General features: G+C 53.7%; 1 protein-coding gene across 3 annotated transcripts in view; it reads right to left on the bottom strand.

Annotated features, from left to right (window-relative positions):
* Positions 1-602: 602 nt before the first annotated feature.
* The window catches only part of SMAD7 (SMAD family member 7), a 28,629-nt gene continuing 11,565 nt past the window's right edge, over positions 603-17,666 (bottom strand). For 2 of the 3 annotated variants that reach the window (XM_065889928.1, XM_065889930.1), the window contains one exon: positions 619-1,157. In XM_065889928.1, coding sequence (XP_065746000.1) covers positions 619-1,157 — 539 coding nt within the window. Of the gene's footprint in view, positions 1,158-17,666 lie in introns of all 3 variants that reach the window. The other variant, XM_065889929.1, reaches the window with a different exon arrangement.

Below are 17,666 nucleotides of genomic sequence, written 5' to 3'. Positions count from 1 at the left end.
ATGTCCTAGAAGGGGAGAGGCGGGATGGGGGCTTCCCCAGGCTGGGGGACAGAGCCTCGCTGCTGGCCGCTGCTGGGACACCCGCTGCCCCACTGTGCAAGTCCAAGGAGCTCGAGGGACACAGCTTGGGAGCGCAAACCTCTCAGCGGTCAACATCCGTAGGAAACACAACAGAGCACACCGCTTCCCCCATCTGCGTACACACACACACACACACACACACACACACACACACACTCACTCTCTCTCTCTCTCTCTCTCTCTCTCTCTCTCGTACACCCTGACGAGGGCAACGAGGACCCCGAAGTCGAGGCCTGCCCCCCCATTTACACTGTGTTTGGTGGTACTGACTTTTGCTTCCCCTTTTCACGCCTCGGTGTTCTGCCAACCATACCACCCGCCCCCGCCAAAACCCCGACAATTCTTTTCATAAGCTATTTCTCAAAGAACAAAACAGAACATAAACAAGAACGAGGGGAAGGAGGGGAGAAAAAAGAAAAAAAAAAAAAAACCCGACCAAAGAGTTTGCATGAAAAGCAAGCACTCAGGAGGAAACTATTAGCAGCAAAGTAGTTTGGACCGGGCCCGCTAGGCTCCCGCTGTCCTCTCCCCACGTGGCTACCGGCTGTTGAAGATGACCTCCAGCCAGCACGGGCAGCTGCTGATGAACTGGCGGGTGTAGCACTGGCCCCAGCCCTTCACGAAGCTGATCTGCACGGTGAAGCCAGTCCACGGCTGCTGCATGAACTCGTGGTCGTTGGGCCGCTGCAGGCTGTACGCTTTCTCGTAGTCAAAAGCCTTGATGGAGAAACCGGGGAACACTTTGTGTACCAACAGCGTCCTGGAGTCCGGGTTGTCCAGTGTGGCTGACTTGATGAAGATGGGGTAACTGCTGCGGTTATACACCCACACGCCATCCACTTCCCGCGTGAGCTGGATGCCACAGCCGATTTTGCTCCGTACTTTCTGCACCAGCTGACTCTTGTTGTCCGAATTGAGCTGTCCGAGGCAAAAGCCATTCCCCTGAGGTAGATCATAAAAGATATCCAGGGAGGGCTCCTGGACACAGTAGAGCCTCCCCACTCTCGTCTTCTCCTCCCAGTATGCCACCACGCACCAGTGTGACCGATCCCCAGGCTCCAGAAGAAGTTGGGAATCTAGAAAACAAAATGGCGGACATGGTTGGTGGTGATGGAGACCGTCCTTTTTCCTCTTCCTCCCGAAATCAAGATCACACACACCCCCATGATCAGCTTGTCTCTCGGGGCAAGACAGAAGGAGGGAATGGGGTGCTGGATGTGCTGCAGGCCGAACAGTCCTCCTACTGGGGCTTGGAAATCTTCACCCAGTGATGGAAGAGCCTTGCCTCTAAGCATGGGGCTTGCTGGGGAGCCTCTTCCCTCCACTCCCCACACCCCGTCAGAGACCCAGGATACCAGCACGTGTGCCCACCTGGCCAAAGGAAAGCCCCATCGCTCGCTGCAGAGCTCAGAAGCCAAGACCACTTAGTAACTTGGCTGGTCCTAGTTTTAGGGCTAGAAAAGGCCTTACAGTTGGATGGTCTAGAATTAACAATTCTTTAAACTGGATGGAACCTTGAAGGCCAACTGCTCCAGCCCCTTGTCATCCTCACGAGAAAACCTGGACTCAGAAAGCTTGTTGCTCAGGCCCCAGGGATGATGGAACCAGACCTAGACCCCAGGACCACCTGCTGAGCAGTCTTTGTGCTTGTTGTCTCCCAGTTCTCAGATCAGTGCCTTGGTCATAGGAGGCGCTATCCGGGAGGGAAAAAAACTTTTTTTTTTTTTTTTTAAAAGGAGGAGCCGCTGCAGAGTTTATTCCCTGCCACAAATATTTATTTACTTATTTCTTTCTTTGGCTGTGCTGGGTCTCAGTTGCAGCACGTGAGATCTTCGTTGCCACGTGCAGGATCTTCGTTGCTGTGTGTGAACTCTTAGTTGTGACACGTGGGATCTAGTTCCCTGACCAGGGATCGAACCCTGGCCCCCTGCATTGGGTGTGTGGAGTCTTAGCCACTGGACCACCAGGGAAGTCCCATATCCAGGAAAAATTTTAAAGGACGTGGTTTGGGGTAAAAATATCTATCTTCCTAATAGAAAAATAACTCTCAATGTGTCTGTCAGCGGCAGCTCTGTACACGTGAGTTCAGGTAAAAATGCCAAATCACAACCTGCAAGTTGGTGTCAGCCCAGACTACCTTAACTTCCTCCAGCCCAGACAGAAGATGATGTATTTAGGGCTTCCCTGGTGGCGCAGTGGTTGAGAGTCCGCCTGCCGATGCAGGGGACACGGGTTCGTGCCCCGGTCCGGGAAGATCCCACATGCCGCGGAGCGGCTGGGCCCATGAGCCATGGCCGCTGAGCCTGCGCTCCGCAACAGGAGAGGCCACAACAGTGAGAGGCCTGCGTACCGCAAAAAAAAAAAAAAAAAAAAAAAAAAAAAAAAAAAAAAAAAGAAGATGATGTATTTAAAGTGGGTACCGCCATGCTTGCAGGGTCCTGCCTGCTGCATCTTCCTTTCTTCCCCTTCCCTACCTAGAAGCATCTAAAGTCGATGCCCTGCCCCCTTCCTCCCCTGGAGGGCCCACCCCGGCTTTCCTAGACATGCTTCTTCCTGCGGGCAGCAGGGGAGACTGGGGTGATTCTGGTAAGGTGACTTTCAAACAGGCGCTCAGAGATCTTTAAAAGGGGGGAGTATATGAAAGGAAAGGGGGCCCTGGAGGCTGGCATTCCGACTCCTCTAACTCCTCCTTTAAGCTGGAGCCGGCAGGGCAGGACTCAGACTGGGAACTGTAAGTCTCCCCAGCCCAGCCGGGCTGCAGGAACACTGTGGTTTGTCGTGGCAGGGCGGAGACCGGGAAGTCTTGTATTTGTTAACGAAAATGGGGAGAGACGGGGGGAAGGCCTGGCAGGCAGCGGAGGCGGCCTCCTGCCCTCCCTGTAGGCCCCTGCTTCTCACTTACTGGGGTGGGGGGGCTTGGGGCATGAAGTTGGGGGTGGTGTGTGATGTCTTTGGGTTTGATTGGCCTTTTTGATTTTGGAACCACTGGGTTTAGAGCCTGGATGATGGTGGGTTATACAGCACAGCAGCTGGGGGTGAAGGAGGGCTCGGGTCTCGATTGTCCTGCTGCCCCAGCAGGCTGGGTAACCAGTGCAGCTCAACACAGCGACTCCTTCCAACGTTAACAGGCACGTAAGGACCTGGGAACCAGTCAGCTGCGTTAACTTTACATGGAGGCGTCCCGTGAATAAGTCTGTACAAAGGCGCTCGGTGACCCACTGAGGCGGCCACCCTGAGCACCAGTCGCCTGGACGCCCCCCACCTGGCCTTCTCAAATGCCTGCCCCGCCAGCTACACAAGACGGGGAAGCTGAGGGCTCCTTCCTCCCCTCAACCACCACCCCACCGAAAATCAACACCAGAAACCTGGCCCATCACCCCTGACCCCGACATTCATCTCTAAAGCACAAGTGTGAAAGAGGCTGTGTGCATGGACATGAGCACACTTGGAGAGTGTGCTATGTGAACGTGTGTTTGCACGCGCATACACAGGAGCATATGGAGAAACGAGAGAGGCACAAGAGCTCCAAAGCAGGTGAGTCATGAGGCCTCAACTTGTTTCTGCAAAGTATCCATCAACTGCTAATAAACTCGCGAGCGCTGGCCATCCTCTGAACCCTCTTGCCGAGGGAGTTCAGCTCTGAAGGCTATACCAAAGACCCATAAACACCCACGTAAATAAAAATGCTCTGATGTCCAGGTTTGCCGGGTTGGAGAAAGCCCTCTTCTGGAAGGCACAGGGCGCCCACCTGCCTGCTTGTTTGAGGCGGGAGAGCGTTTCCAAATGTAAGAAGTTCTCACTTATTATCCCAACTCAGGACAACAAACCGGCCTGGAAAGGAAGGCTCAGGAGTCGCTGGGAGGGAAGTTCAGGAGACCCTCAGCGGAGCCTCACAATACTTTGTTTCATGGAGCCCGGCTCCCCTGAAACCTGGCACCCGCCAGAGTATGGGGGTTGGGGGAGTGGGAGGAAGGGGGTGGGAGCCTGAAGATTGAGTTGCCCCGTGCCAGGCCCACCGGCAAGGGGGTAGGGGGGCGTGCCTTGTCTGCCTGGGGGCAGAGGAAGCTGGTGGGGGGGGAGACTGGGGCCTGAGGTTGGCCAGTAGAGAGGAGGGGGAATGGGACGGGGGGGGGGGGGGGGGGGGGCGTTCTGGCGGGTTTCTCTTTCATCTGCGCGGCCCGACAATGCATCCAGTAATTTGCTGCCAGACATCCCCTGGAAAAAGAAAAAGCCTTTTTCTGTTGAGGTTAATGGCCCGGCCCAGATAAACGGCAGCGTGTAGGTGCCCCTGGATGTGAACAAGGCCCCTGAAAGCCCACTAGGTGCCCTAATCAGGGGCAGCAGGGCCCCCACGTGTCGCCCCACCATGTCACCCTGCAGTCCCCTAGTGCCCTGATACTCCTTCTCCTTGCTGCTCCTGAACTCCACAGCTCTGAGCACAGAAACAGGCTGTCAGACAAACCCATCACTGGAGCGAAGGCCCCTTTTACACAGCACGCTTCTGGGGGCCCAGTACAACGCCCCAAATGGCCAGTTCAGACTCCGCTCCTTAGCCCTGAAGTACCCGCCGTCTGGGCTCATTTCTAGGAAGCGCTCAGCGTCATCTTCAGAGAAGCACAGTTCCTGGAATTGGGCCCATAGCCCACAAGCATCTCCCCACAAAGGTTAGGGCAGACGCTTAGCTCCTGGGGGCTTCCCAGGCCTCCGAGTGAGGAGCTGGGAGGACCCTGCACAGAAAAAAAAGGCCCCCTCGTTACAAGGACTGAGGAAGGGTCTTAGTATCCTGGTTGCCGATACTTAACCTCTGAAGGCAAAACTCGCGGTCCCTTGTTAATTTCCCTCAGCTTTTATAACCTTTTCTGGTATATTCAACTTCTCCCTCCTCAGAAAACTGTACCAGGGGCCTGTTTTAAAACTGTATTTGTGCATTTTAAAGCATCCAAAAGAAAAGCTGTGTTGTCAAAAGCTACCTAATCAGATGCCTGCTCACAAGTTTTTCTTTTTATTACAGTTCAGGGAACTCGTGGACCAACCCCAGAAAAGTGCTGAATCAGCCTAAAATTCCTTTAAGGTTGTTTTTCCCCCTCCCCTTCCCAATTTCCCTTAAAGCATAAAATCTACCCTTTAAAAGCAAAGCGGGAGGCCGTGTGGAGAAGGAGAAGGATTGTGCCTCGTGTTTGCACTTGCATTAGGGAAGACCACTTAACAAGGAGCTCCATGCCTCATACAAAGAGTTATTTAATTACCCTGGTTGTGAATGAACAGACCAGACCCTCCCAGAAGACCAGAGGCTCATGAATGAATCTCATGCCTGGGATCGCAATGGCACAGGGTGACCAGACCCTCAAGGCCTAGGTAAGAGAGGAACTTCCCCCTTTTAAAATTTTTGATTTGAAGGTGTAGGAGATGAAGAAGAAAAAAACTGGAGGGAGGGGCTCCCCTGGTGGCGCAGTGGTCGAGAGTCCGCCTGCCGATACAGGGGACACGGGTTCATGCCCTGGTCTGGGAAGATCCCACAGGCCGCGGAGCGGCTGGGCCCATGAGCCATGGCCGCTGAGCCTCCGCGTCCGGAGCCTGTGCTCCGCAACGGGAGAGGCCACAGCAGTGAGAGGCCCGCAGACCGCAAAAAAAAAAAGAGGGAGGGAGGAAAGGCCAAGTTCAGTGCCTCGACGGTACCATGTCCGGTCTCCAATTTAGGAAGTTGACCGTGAGGCCAGAGAGGCAGAACTGTTCCAAAACACCCAGTGGGATTCTGAGAACGCTTGAAGTGAGGCCACCTCACCCTAGCTGTGTCCACACACAGAGGTGGTGCTGATGGGACAGGGGTGGGGGGGGTCCCCAAGTTTCTGACTTTTCAGGACAGGGACATACTTGGGAAACGAAGCAGCACAGAGAAAGCCACAGAAGCAGGCACCCGCTGAGTCCAATATGCCCACTGCCAGGGCAACCAGGGGGCTGGAATAAAAGGCAGGCGGGTGTGTGGGGGGGCGGGGGTCTCAACCCACTCTCATCTCCGCAAGGCACTTGGATTATAGAGGGATTATTTCTCTTATTCAATATTCTGGTTATCCCACGGTGGGATGGGTCTGCGAGCCCCCTCCCCAGCGGTCCAGCAGAGCACACGTCTGGGGATGGAACCTGGGCAGAAATGGCTGCCTCACGCGGGCTGATGAGGGCAAACGAAGGGCACACATGCAGACCCAGAAGTAAAGCCGGCAACCCTGGAACGCAAACGTGGCCACGCCTCGCCCTCTCAGGTCCAGGGTCCTCCCTCCTCGGGACTCCGGCGCCACCAAGGGTTGCCTCATCCTGTCCTTCCCCCTACATCAGTCGTCCCAAAGGTTAACAGCTTCATCGGCCCGGCTCCCCACACCCCGGTCAGGAAACTGTTCAGAGAGCAACCAGCTCATTTCAGGGACAAGGACTGAGATAAAAGGGGACTTGGTGCCAACCCATCCCATCCACTCTCATCCCAAACACAAGTAACCAAGTCTCTCGCTGGTCTCTAGTTTTCAGGAGGAAGCAAACACATAAAAACTTGCTTCGGTGTCTGGGCTCAGTCTGGGTTCTGGGGTCAGCTCTAATCAGCCATGCTTACAACCTCACCCGGGACACAAAAGATGACGCCAGAGCCGCCCCCTCGGATTCTTGGGGCAGCGAAGACAGCTCTGGGGTTTAAAGCAAGCTACCATGGGGGTTGAAACTAACTCAAAACGTTTCAGGTTAACTCTCAGTTACCCAGAAAATGCTCACACCCAACCCATCACCGCTACCCCCAAGCTCCTACACCAAACGGATCAGAGAATGAACTCTGGCTGGTAGAAAGCAGGACGGAAAAGTTGGATTTTTTTTTCAGAGCTCTGCAACAAGGTTCTCCGCTGAGGTGGCTGGGCTGGGGGGTGGGCAGGGGGTGCCACAAGCTCTCCTTCAAAGGCCAGGGTGCTTCTTCAGGTCCCTGGGCCCAACCTCACTCCCTCACAGCGAGTTCTACCCGCCACGGAGCTGACCAGCTACGGAGTCAGACACTCCCCCCCCTTCAATCTGCCTCCCATGTCACCTTGGTGGTGGCTTGAGCTCATCTCTAAAATGGAGCTCCCAGTACTGGCCACGCTGGCATTGTGACAATTTGATAAAAAGCAGCCAGAGGCCAGGGCCCGGCCAGCAGCCACAGCGGAGGGTCTCAGCTCTTAGGGGCATATTATCTCTTAGGTTCTCCAGATGCTCGGAAAATGCTGACAACTCTTCGCCCCACCCCCCCACCCCCAGGTGGGACAACAGTTCTGGGCTGATACCTTCACCTAACGAGCATTTACTATGTATAGTTCTGTTGAAAGGGGCTCACAGAAAGGGGACCCTGAGAGGCTGCACGGTATTACCATTCCTCTGTTAAAGGAGGGGCAATGAGACACACATCACCTGCTGCAAAGCAGAGCTGGGTTCAAGGCCAGAACATTGGCTGGTGTGAGCTGTGTGTGGGCGGCCACCTCAGGCCTCAAAAGCCACCAGTCCTCTCCAAACACTAGAGGGGAAAACAAGTGTCCTTCCCAGCCCACTGTGGAAATGCTATGCCTACCGTGGCCCCCGAGTATGGGGTCCAGCTCCATCGCCCCAAGCAAGCCAGGAGTGAAACGGCTTCTTTGCCAGCAGGCTGCTGCTCTGTGACCTTGGCCAAGCGGCTTTGCCCCCTCAGAGTCTCAGTCTGACCAGCCCACAGCTGGGGCAAAGGCGGCTGGGGCAAAACACCCCCATGGGCCCCCTTCTGGCTCTGATGGTCTCTGGCTACACTGTGGGTTTCAGTATTCAACAACACAGGTTCCATTTATTTCTACTACCTTCTGGAGAGCAAGAAAATCACTTCGGGGAGGAGGGCACATTTTTGCATTTCATTTGCAACAATAAAACAAAACAAAATCAAAAGGGAAAGGAGATTTGAGTCAGATTTGGCCATGTCCATCTATAAACCAACTTTTTTTTCATTGCAAAGAGTTACAAACTCGTGTTCTTTCTGTGTCGTCATTCATGGCCCCCGAAAAGGTGAGTGTCCGGGGAAGGGTCTCCTGTATCACCATCTTATTTCCAATGCCCACCCATGCTCGGCGCCCTGAAGCTTCTCAGCCACCATCACCCTCCTTCCTCTTGCAAACTCCCCTGGGCTGACATATTTGGCAGGTCCTCCTCGTCTAGAAGACTGATTCGTGACTGTGCCTTACAAACTGTGCCTTACTAGAGCTAAAAAGTACTTCCCTACTCCCCGCAACAGGCCACAGCCCCACCTCCTAAAGCCCCTCAAACAGCCCAAGTCGGAGGCCCCCAGCCCAGGGGTCCCTCCTGAGAACAGTGTTTTGCCATCAGAGAATATAATTAAGGGTAGCGCCGGGGAAGGGGGGAAGCCACACAGATCAAAAGCTCCCATCTGTCTCGCCAGCCGGGCTGACGCGGCTTCCTGTGCCCCAGCCTTCAGCCATGCAAATTATAGCGTGTACCCGGCTGCCTGCCTTCTGAGGAGGCCAGCTCTGCCCAGCTCCGAGAGGCCTCAGAGGAAGGGTGGGGACTCCCAGCCCGGCCAACTCCATTCATAATATTTACAGTAAATGGGCCTCCCTGGCTGGTCGTTAGCATGCATCCAGCCTCATCCTTTTCAAGTCTGAATTTCAAGTCTCTTCCACCCCAAGCTCCCACCGTCGTCCCCCCCACCAACTTAACTCAGCAGCTCCCTTCAGAAAGGGGGGTCACACACTTGCATACAGAGCCCCCCAGACCTGCCTGCACGGGGGCATTATCTGCTCACCTGCCTGGCCCCTGGGTAGGATCCTGGCCACTCCCCGGAAGACACAGCAAGGAGGCCGTGCACACAACAGAAGGGTGTGCACGTCACATCTCTAACTCACCCACCCCCAACCCGGGGAGAGTCCAGAAATCCCCCCAAACTCCACACGTGGATTCCCAACTGGCGGTGCGCCTCCCCTCGCAAACACAGATCCAACAAAGGAAACTACTCTTAAAAACCACCAGGAAGTCCCTCATTTTCTTCTTTTTACTGACCACTTGTAAGTACGCTGGCTACGCGTTAAAGAAGCTTAATAAACACAGATGCACATTCAGCCAGCTTTCTGAAAGGACACAACCCCCAGAGGTGCAGGTCTGGGGGCTCTGCGGAAGCAGCTTTTGCTGTGGGTCTCAATTTAATAAAGCCCCCGAGCTGCATGGACCCTCCAAGCTCCCTGCAAGGTATTCCAGCCCCAGACGCGGGCCCTGCCCCACCCCGTCCTTCACACAGCTCCAGCTCAACTCTCGTTTTTCTGGAGGGCAGAGAATCCTTCCGAAGAAGAGGAAAAATCCAGTGAGATACAAAAGTCCTTTTCATCCCTCCCCTCCCCCAGCTCCCCTTGTTCCATAACAATTATGAAAACTGTTGGATGGGATGGCATTTTGAACACTTACTGCATTCCGGCCAATAAATTCCAGCGCTGGATCTGATGGAAAAGCCTTCCCTCTCCGGCCAGCTCCCTGGCTCCCCGCCCCCTGCTCACTCCCAGTCCTCATTCCTTCTTTCTTTACAACCCAACACCAGGGCCTGGCCAGGGCCGCACCGTGCTTACAGGGAAAAACAAAGTACGACAGAGTGGAGACAGTGTGCAGACTGGAAAAGTTAATCATTACTTCTGTCTGCCTCCGTAATCTAATCTCCCTGGCTTTGACACACTCACTGCTCAGCCATCCCAGCCCTTTCACCCCCAAAGCACCCAGGACCTCCTAGGCGTGAGGCCCCCCGCCTCTCACGGGCCCTCCCACCCCTTAGCCTCCAGTGAGGAGGCCAGGGGTATGAAAGCCCCCCTACCCTGGACCACCGTCACAAGGCCACCGCTGCTCAGTGCCGTGTGCCCCAGATTTCGGAGGACTCTGGGCCTCACATGAACGCGGGCTCCAATCTGGCCTGTATTCCTGCAGAGAGCCAGGCCACCCCTCCTCTGCTGTCCTCCTCCCCCCACCCCATGCCACTCTCCTCTCACTTCCCCTGCCCCAGGGCTCACCCTCAAGTCCACCCAGTTGCCCCATGGGATCTGTGATCCATCTATGCAGACACTCAAGTCAGGATGGCCCTGCCTCAAAAAACTCAACACAGAATTACCACATGACCCAGCAATTCCACTTCTGGGTATATGCCCAGGAGAACTGAAGCAGGGTCTTGAAGAGATAGATACCTGTTCACCCATGTTCACAGCAGCATTATTCACGATAGCCAAAAGGTGGAAGCAACCCAAGTGTCCACTGAAGGATGAACGGATATCTGTACACATTTAAAAAGAAAGGCAAGTTTGACACCTACTACAACATGGATGAATCTTGAAGGCCTTACACTGAGTGAAATAAAACAAATACAAAAGGACAAATACTGTATGAATCCACTCATATGAGGTACCTGGAACAGTCAAATTCATGTCAGGAGCTGGGAGGAGGGGGGATTGCGAAATTAGTGTCTAATGGGCACAGTTTCAGTTTCGAAAGGTGAGAAAGTTCTGGGGGTGGATACCAGTGATGTTTGCACAAGCACGGGATGGACTTAATGCCATTGAACTGTACACTTGACAAGGGCTAGAATGGTAAATGGCATGTATATTTTACCACAAAAAGAAAAAGGCCCTGCCTCTCCTAATGCTCTCGTGTACACCCTGCCTTCTTGAGTACAAGGGATTCCATGGGATGGGGCTAAAGGACCCCTGGAAATGTATGCACATGCATTTTTCTGGGGAAAGTTCCTTCAGCTTTCATTCATTCTTGGAAAAGTCTGCAAACCTCAAAACGTAAAGAACTACAGCCTTTTCCTTCGCCGGTGGAAGAGGCCATTAGTTACCCACCACCTCCGCAAAAGGGGTCTTATTCTCACACACCTTCAAATCCAAGAACCGAAAATCACAGGATTTCATTCAGTACTGCACGGGACTTGGAGACCAGGTCCAACTGCTTATTTTGTAGATGAAAAAACTGAGGTCCAGGACACAAAAATGGCTCAGTGAAGGCCATGCAGCCAGCTGATGACTGTGCCCCCATCCTCAGCCCAGGAAATCAGGCCAGCCCCAGGGGACTGAAATTTGGAGGGTGGCCGCTTTCCCTCCCATTGTAATTCTCTCCAAGCCCCCTCCTGGGGCATCTGACAAACACTTGAAATGGGGGTCGGCTTCTGAATCTTTGCAAGCCCCTCCAAATCCAGGCCTTTTCCCAGGAAACACCGCCCCCCATCCACAGTGGGCATTAACTGTGATCCCACTGAGCTGGAGATGAGGCCCATCTGTTTTTAAGAACTGTATACTGTGCACCCAGATCACAGGAAGAACCCAACTCCTGCTTTTCCCTCTTGGTTACTGATTAATGAGGGGGAGGGGCCGTGCAGGCTACTGAGGCTGCCCTGGGGCTGGCAAGGTCCCCAGGCTCTTTCTGAGCCGAGGGGCTCTTCCTGGCCCTCTCTAGCCTCAGAAGCTCACTGGGGAAGGTGACCGCAAGGTGGGAAAGGGTGACTGGAGATGGTAATTTAACCCTCCAAGTGGCAGATGCAGAAAGGTGAGTTTACTGACAGTACAGTCTTTTCTTGGCATTGTCTTTTTTTTTTTTTTTTTTGCTGTCCAAGGGCCTCTCACTGTTGTGGCCTCTCCCTTTGCGGAGCACAGGCTCCAGACGCGCAGGCTCAGCGGCCATGGCTCACGGGCCCAGCCGCTCCGCGGCATGTGGGATCTTCCCGGACCGGGGCACGAACCCGTCCGTGTCCCCTGCAACGGCAGGCGGACTCCCAACCACTGCGCCACCAGGGAAGCCCTTGGCGTTGTCTTTTTTTGTTCCTGTTGAACGTCCACCCCAAGTTAAAAAGTAAAAAGGCAACACAGAAATGAGCAAACACGAGAGACACCAACAGTCCCTGGCCTGGTGATCTGAGTGCTCACGTCTGAATGACAGAAACTCCCCATTTTGCAAGAGGAAAACTGGAGTTGAACTCAGTTCTTCCCTTACTACCCAGGATCTAACCAAAGGCCAAAAGAGCTCTCCCGACTCCACAGAGGACCAAGGATGATTAATTAAATCAGTGAGCTCCGAACGAGCCACCAGTAGGCCTTGGGGGAATGGCCAGGGGCCAGGGGCAGGATGCGCACTGAAAATGAAACCCCTTGGTAACTGGGTATTAGATTACCTCGCGTAAACCCACCCACAGGCGGGCCAGAGCTTCACACACTGGCTGGGACCTCAGAAATGAACTTGACCATCAGATTTTAAATTAAAAAGCAAGTGTTGCATCCCCAGATGGTCCTCATGGGAATCAAGCCCACCGGAGTTATAAAAAAAGTCCAAGTCCTGGGCTTTGAAAATGTCCCACCTCCCCTGTGGCTGTAAAGACATAAATGCTAACATTCCAGGTGCCCATGCCACCCCCGCCCTGCCCCTTGGCTGGTCACCTCCACTCTGCTGGGCTCCCAAGTACCACCAGGGTCTGGATTATAACCCTACCTCCTGCTGTTGCAGCTCTTATCTCACAATCAACAAGTGGGGGGGCGGGAATAGAAACAGAACCGGAGGAGGCAGACCTCTGTTTATCCACAAGCTTTGCTTTATCTCAACTCTCAACAGACCACACAACCGAAGCAGAGAAGCTGTGCTGGCCCTGCGTGCTCAAACAATCTCCCCAGGGGCCCATCCCTGCACCTCCCCCATGTCTTACAACACCTCACCCCATGGCTGAGAAGCTGCCCCGTGCCTGACTCCAGACAGAGCCACATCCTGTTCAAGGACCCTCCATCTCACTGACGCCAGAGCACCTTCAGACAGACCATTACGTCTGCAGAGTCCAAGAACTACATCCTCCATGCCTGGCAAAGCGTGGCACATAGTAGGTGCTCAGTAAATAATCGCTAAATGATTGGACCACAGGAACACGCTGGTTTCTCCCAAAGCAGCTGCACCACCACCGCCCCCCAGGCCCCAGCTTTACACCTGGCAGAGCGAGGCCCGTGAGAACCCACCTGGGAGTGGAGCGTGCCTGCCAGGCAGGGGTCAGCCAGAAAGGCCTAGGTCTGACCCCAGGCTCCCCGTGGAGGCGGGAAAAGAGCCCCTGTCCTCAGCTACTTCCCTGCCAGCTGCGGCTGATCCCGGGAGGTGTTTCCAAGCCAGGCGCCGGCCAGGCAACCTCTGTGGGCTCACCACCTGCCCACAGCATTCTGCCTTGGCGTCCTGCTCTGTTTGGACAAGTTAGCCTCACCGAATGTTCAACAATGCTTTTACACACCCCAGGGCTCTTGTTGTGTTATGAAAACAAAACAAAGCCCACTAAGGAAAAAACTTGGGGGTTGGGGGAAATGGGGAGCAAGCCAGCCACACACAGATCTCTTTCTTTCTGGCCTCCATCCTAAAGATGGCTCCTTGACAGCCCGGGTCAGGGCACTGTCCCATGTTACGAGAACAATGACATTGTCCAAGAGGGGACTTAGAAACCCAGAGATGAATAAATGAAAACTGTTTTCACACCCAGCACAATACCGCCTTCTGCACATCACTGTGGGGCTGCACAAGCCCTCTTTCTAAAGGCGGAAGCTTCTTGGTGACTGAGGACTGAGTTATCCCCATCCCCCAGGGCTAAGCACAGCTGTACCAGGGGAGCTGTCTTCTGTCACCTCTTTACCGCGCACCAGAGTCCTAGCGATAGGCAGTCAGGAAGCTAAAGGAGGGACTCCTTGGGCAAAATGAGGCCCACTGCTAGTAAATAAAGGCAGCCCCAGCCTGCCAAATGCCAGGCACCTTGGTTAGGGGAAGGTCATGCTGGGGTGAACAGGCTAAGGGTATCCGTAAATTCCCACCCACCCCTCCCCCGAAAAAAGAGATTTTTTTTTTTTTTTTTTGCAAGTTAAAACTGAGCTAATGACACTGGGTGGGGCTCAGTGTCGAAGACTGCAGCCAAACCAAAATTCACTTCCAGCCAAGAGCTGCTTGGCCTCACCATTTGGGGAAGGAAGCTGAAACACTCATGAAAGATTCTTTAGTATACTGGGCAATAAGGCTGCAGTTAACATGTCAACTGAATGTGACCCTTCTGGTAAAATATTTTTTTAAATAATAAAAATAACATAAAGTTCTCAAACAGCCTCTTTCTTAAAGAAAATGGCCCAGAAATTCTCATGGGAGTGGAAGGAAAGAAGGGGGGAAAAAAAAACAAAACAAAACCGGGCCGGCCTCCTCTCAGCCACTACCTTTCACGAACAACTTTTTTTCTGGAGTTCTTCTCATAAAAGGAATGATGCAATTTCCTGTCTTGTCCCAATACTTCCTGTTCACTTACAAGGTGAAAGTTATCACCCTGTTTTAAACAGCTGTCCTAAACTCCACAGAAAGTTCCTTTTTCCATCCAGTGCCCCATCCCTGTCACAAAATCTCCCCATTTTAGAATATAAACGCTATCATCGCCTACACCTTTAATGAGTTCGCTTTAAGAAAAAGCCTCCTTCTCTCCATGGTAGACACTGAATCTTCAGTCGGAGCCGCCCCAGAAAGTGGGTCAGGGGCACAGACCCCCGTGGGGAGAAGCGAAGGGGGCTGGGGGCATCACCCCCAATGAGCCACCGTGTTTAGGTAGAGTTGCCGCCACCAAGGGAATGTTCCTTTCTTGGTGTGTTAGCCACTAAATTGAGAACCGTGCCTCAGCCGTTAATAATATCTTCCCGCTGAAAATAGCCCAGAGAGGAAGCCTGTCTGTGACAGTAGGCACACAGCCAGACGGGGCTAGCCATTCAGGACTGAGCGAGAGAGATGGTAGGGCCAGTGGTGACCTCCCAGTGGCCACGCTGTACAGTATCCTTTCACAAGGCTCCTGCAAAGGGAGGGCTCCCGGGCGAGTCACCAGCCTCCTCTACCCTGCAGCCCTATAACCTCGGTGAAGCTGTCACATCAACTAGGGTCTTAGGCAGCGGGACCAGAGGAGGGGGCCGATCACTCAGCAGGGTGGGTCAGGACGACTCCAGGCTTAGAGAGGCCCGCCCCTACATGGCTGGTTACCAGTCCCCGGGCTGCCCAGAGGAAAACAGCATCTGAGGCAGAGAAGGAGCAAGGGCGCTCACTTCCCCTGCAGAAAGGTCAGCCTCGGAAAATGAGCCACAGGGAACTCTCCTGTCTCTCCTTTCTGCAACCAGGATGGAAAAGAAAAGGTTGAAAAATCACGGAGACAGACAGGCCCGTGACTGTGGGCCCATCCCTGGAGACCTCAGAGGTGCTCTGGAAACAAGTGTCTATCTACAGATCTCAAGCACCTAACTGAAGTCTCCATTTTCATTCTCCAGAGCCAGTGTTTTTTATTGAATATCTAAATACCTGCATGCATTTAAAAGCTACCACAGGTCACTACTTTTTAAAACTGTGGCAAGATATGTGTAACACAACATTTACCATTAGTGACATTGAGAGCACTCGCAGAGCTGAGCAACCATCACCACTACCTAGTTCCAGAACATCTTCATCACCCTGAAAGGAGACCCTGTCCCATGGGTCACTTTTACCATGTCATCCACTACAACAAAGCCAATGGGAGGAAGAGGCAGAGTTAACACACCTTGTCAAGTTTCTACAATCGAGTGAAAGTCTTAGTTGAGAAGAGGCTCAACAAGCGAGGTACTTGAATTCTTCCCTATAGGAGCACAGGCAGAATCACAGAACCTGCACAGCCACCAAGAGAAGCCACCAAAGATATTCTCCACAAAAAAAAAGAAAAACAAAAGATACTCCCCCTCAGGAACACAGACCCTTTTACCCCTTACACTAGGGGCTCCCCAACTTGTCTGCACCTTGAAATCACCTGGGAAGCCTCAAAAAATACTGATGCTGGGATCCTGCCAACAGACTGTGATTTGGAAGCTCCCAGGGGTCCCGATGTGCAGACAAGTCTGGGGACCACCACCCTGCGCCTTTTTTTCTCCCACCAGGTTAAGACAACCTGCTGTGAAGTGGCCTGGCGATCACAGCACTGTAGGTGCAGTATCACGGGACAGTTAACAGCAGTAATAAAGCAGCAAAGGGAGCCAAACTTGATCGTGAATCCTTTGGCATTCCCTCCCTTTTCACTGCCCCCCTAGCTCTGGGCCACAGGTTCAGAAGTCCACGCAGCTACTGCTGGGCTCTGCTAAGAAAAAGCCTCCCTGGGGAGAGGGTGTTAGTGCCCCAAGACAGTGGCCAAGAGCTGCACCGGAACCTGGCCCTCACCTGGCCCCTGCCCCTTCGCGGGCCAGCCCTGCTCTGCTTCAGGGACGGGGTGCATGAGGCAGTGGCCCATGTAGTCCGGCTGGCAGAGCAGCCCCAAGTTGCTCCAGAGACTTTAAATGCTGTCACCCTGCATTTAACCCCTGCCTGACTGCCCCATTCTTTCCAGGATAAAAGGCGTTTTAACAGTGAGCCCTTCTCCGGGGTTGAGTGCATGACCTCAAGCCTTGCAGAAGAGGCAAACAGCCTGAGCTGCTGTCCCTGACTGGTCTTCACTGGGGAGTGGGTGTGCACCAGGTGAGCCGGCCGGGGACTGAGTCGTCAGCCTGGCATTTAGGGACATATGGGTCCCTAGAGATTCAGACTGTCACTCCTCACCTACATGGTTGGGGAGAGGAAGGGGAGAGGATAGGTAAGGAGCTCGCTCATGGTTACATGTGCTGGTGCTTCTGCCTCCCCCCAAGCCCATGCTCAAGGCCACTTGGATGAACTCAATCCACCCCCACCCCACCCCCCCCCATGGCATTAGAGACTCCAGCGAAACCACAATCTGCTTGTTCCCAGGCACGGGAAGGAGAGATATAAAAACACAGCAACAGGCAGCCGAGGAGATTCCCAGCTTGCCATCACCATTCCCAACCAGACAACAAATGCAGCTGAATAACCTTCCTTAAAAACAGGATGGGGCACTCTTTCCTAAGCTACTTGGTTTGAGCCCAAGTTGACTGTGGACTGAGCCAGGACCACATTTTCAGATTATGTAGGTGTTTTTGAAGACTCTCCTCTGAGGCTCTCATAGATGCCAGCAGAGATTAAAGAAGAGGAAAGAACCGTTCCTGGAATGGATGCTGATAAGGACATTCCCATCACCCAGGAACTAGAAGCGAGACACGGATCTGAAGACCTTAGCAAAGGAGCTGGCCTCCCTTGGGTTGGTGGGACGGTGTCTCTCCGATAAGCATGATTTTGTCCAGCCAAGAGATGGGTTCCTCAACACCCTCCCCCAGACACTCGGTACTACACTTCCACTGCCTCGCACCTCCCTCCCTGAAATCCAGGGTGGCACCTCTTTTGAAGTTTAAAGGACTACAAATGGGGGCTCCCTGGCGGTGCAGTGGAGAAGAATCTGCCTGCCAATGCAGAGGACACAGGTTCGATCCCTGGTCTGGGAAGATCCCACATGCCGCGGAGCAACTAAGCCCGTGCTCCACAAGTACTGAGCCTGTGCTCTAGAGCCCGTGAGCCACAACTACTGAGCCCGCGTGCCACAACTACTGAAGCCTGCATGCCTAGAGCCCGTGCTCTGCAACAAGAGAAGCCACTGCAATGAGAAGCCTGCGCACCCAAAGAGTAGCCCCCCACCC

The sequence above is a fragment of the Phocoena phocoena genome, chromosome 13 (genome assembly GCF_963924675.1).
Source record: "Phocoena phocoena chromosome 13, mPhoPho1.1, whole genome shotgun sequence".
NCBI lineage: Eukaryota > Metazoa > Chordata > Mammalia > Artiodactyla > Phocoenidae > Phocoena > Phocoena phocoena.
The sequence above is the reverse complement of the archived record's forward strand: the minus strand, read 5'-3'. Positions and strand labels throughout refer to the sequence as shown.